Here is a 1,465-nt window from a genome sequence, read left to right as displayed (position 1 = left end):
GGGGTCAGGCTAGATGATCTGATCAGGTCCCTCCTGACCTGAGCTACTATGAAACTATGAATTAGCCTGTGGAACTTACTGCCACTAGAGCTTAGCAAGACTAGAAAAAAAAACAGAAGTTTATAATATTCTTCAGTAACTAAAAGTTTTCATCATTAAAAAATATGGAGCTGTGGAAGAAAGAAAAAACTGTTGATGCTAGGGCACAGAAGTAGCCTCATTTTTGAGGGTAGGGAAGAAGCTTGCCCTTGGGAAAATGTGCTCATGAATACCTAAGAATACCTAATGGAGTATTGCATCACATCTTTTTGGAAGCATATGTTGGTGTCAGGATATTGTACAAACTGGATTAGTGTCCTGATCTGGCACAACAATTCCCATGACCTTAATTACCTATTTGAAAATTGGACCTACAAAAAACTCTTTTCCTTCAATAAGCCACAACGGTAACAGTATTTGTCTCTTAAAAATGTGTAAGATATTAAAGAGTCATTAAAGTGAAGTACCTTTCCTGCTTAAGAGCATATTCCAGCATTTTGATTCGCCGCACTAAATCCTTCTTTAGATTTTCTTGTCCTTTCCTTTCCCCCTGGAGGAAGGCGATCTGAGCCTGAAAAAGACAATAGTCTACTTAAACTAAAAAAACAGCAAATTGTTCATTAAATGTATTGTTTTTACTAAGATGTGGATGAGATCTTGAGGTCTATGTTATGGCACTGTGCTGTGGAAACAATTTCAAAATTGAATCCCGCTTATGTTTTTTGAAAGCAGCCTGGCTACTACACACAAAGCAGAAGTTATATCAAGTATATGCTTAAACAGACTAACTCTTTAAACCACAGACTCATTACAGATTCCAAAATAATACATTAGAGTTAAATATACAGTAACTTGGAATAGTGTCTGATGAGACTCATTTGGTATCATGAGTAAACAAATATTCAAGTAATGACAAGGAACAGATAATTTAGCATTCAAAAGTGCTTTAGGCAAGAAAAACTGTTTGGTGATAACATGCAGGGGAGAAAGGCAAAACCTATAGAATGATAACAGAAGTATCTACAGAACATCTAATCTGTTTGTATACTACATATCAAAGGTCAAAAAGAATCCTTTCAATTTCAGCATATTAAACTTGAAGGGAATTAAAAGCCAACCATGGAGTGTGGAGCCTTCACTAAAATACTTCAGTAAGAGACTACAGTAACATATTGTATTAAGTAAGTGTCATGGTGCTTGTACTAATACAAAAAAGTTGTCTAGGTGATGTTTTTAAAGACAAATGGCAACTACATGCTTAACTCTCACTGGCTTTACATATAAAAGTGGTAATATAATACTCATGCCTAACCATGAAAAAGACCTCCACAAACATGCTCTAGCACAAGGCAGGTTCTTGTTCTCTCTCTGGACCAACTTGTGGAACAGAGATGCAGAGGGATCTGGATAGGTTACAGGGGTGGGC

The 1,465-nt window shown here is 36.5% G+C and overlaps 1 protein-coding gene across 3 annotated transcripts in view; it reads right to left on the bottom strand.

Moving 5' to 3' along the window:
• Window positions 1–645, bottom strand: part of STRN (striatin) — an 89,309-nt gene extending 88,664 nt beyond the window's left edge. For all 3 annotated transcript variants that reach the window (XM_019527185.1, XM_019527186.1, XM_019527187.1), the window contains exon 1: window positions 507–645. In XM_019527185.1, the coding sequence (XP_019382730.1) occupies window positions 507–535 (29 nt within the window). In that variant the 5' untranslated portion in view covers window positions 536–645. The remainder of the gene's footprint in view (window positions 1–506) is intronic.
• Between the last annotated feature and the right edge of the window lie 820 nt (window positions 646–1,465).

This window comes from Gavialis gangeticus, unplaced genomic scaffold, assembly GCF_001723915.1.
Source record: "Gavialis gangeticus isolate Ggan-Ray unplaced genomic scaffold, GavGan_comp1, whole genome shotgun sequence".
NCBI lineage: Eukaryota > Metazoa > Chordata > Crocodylia > Gavialidae > Gavialis > Gavialis gangeticus.
Note: the sequence above shows the minus strand (reverse complement) of the source record. Positions and strands in the feature narration are given on the sequence as shown.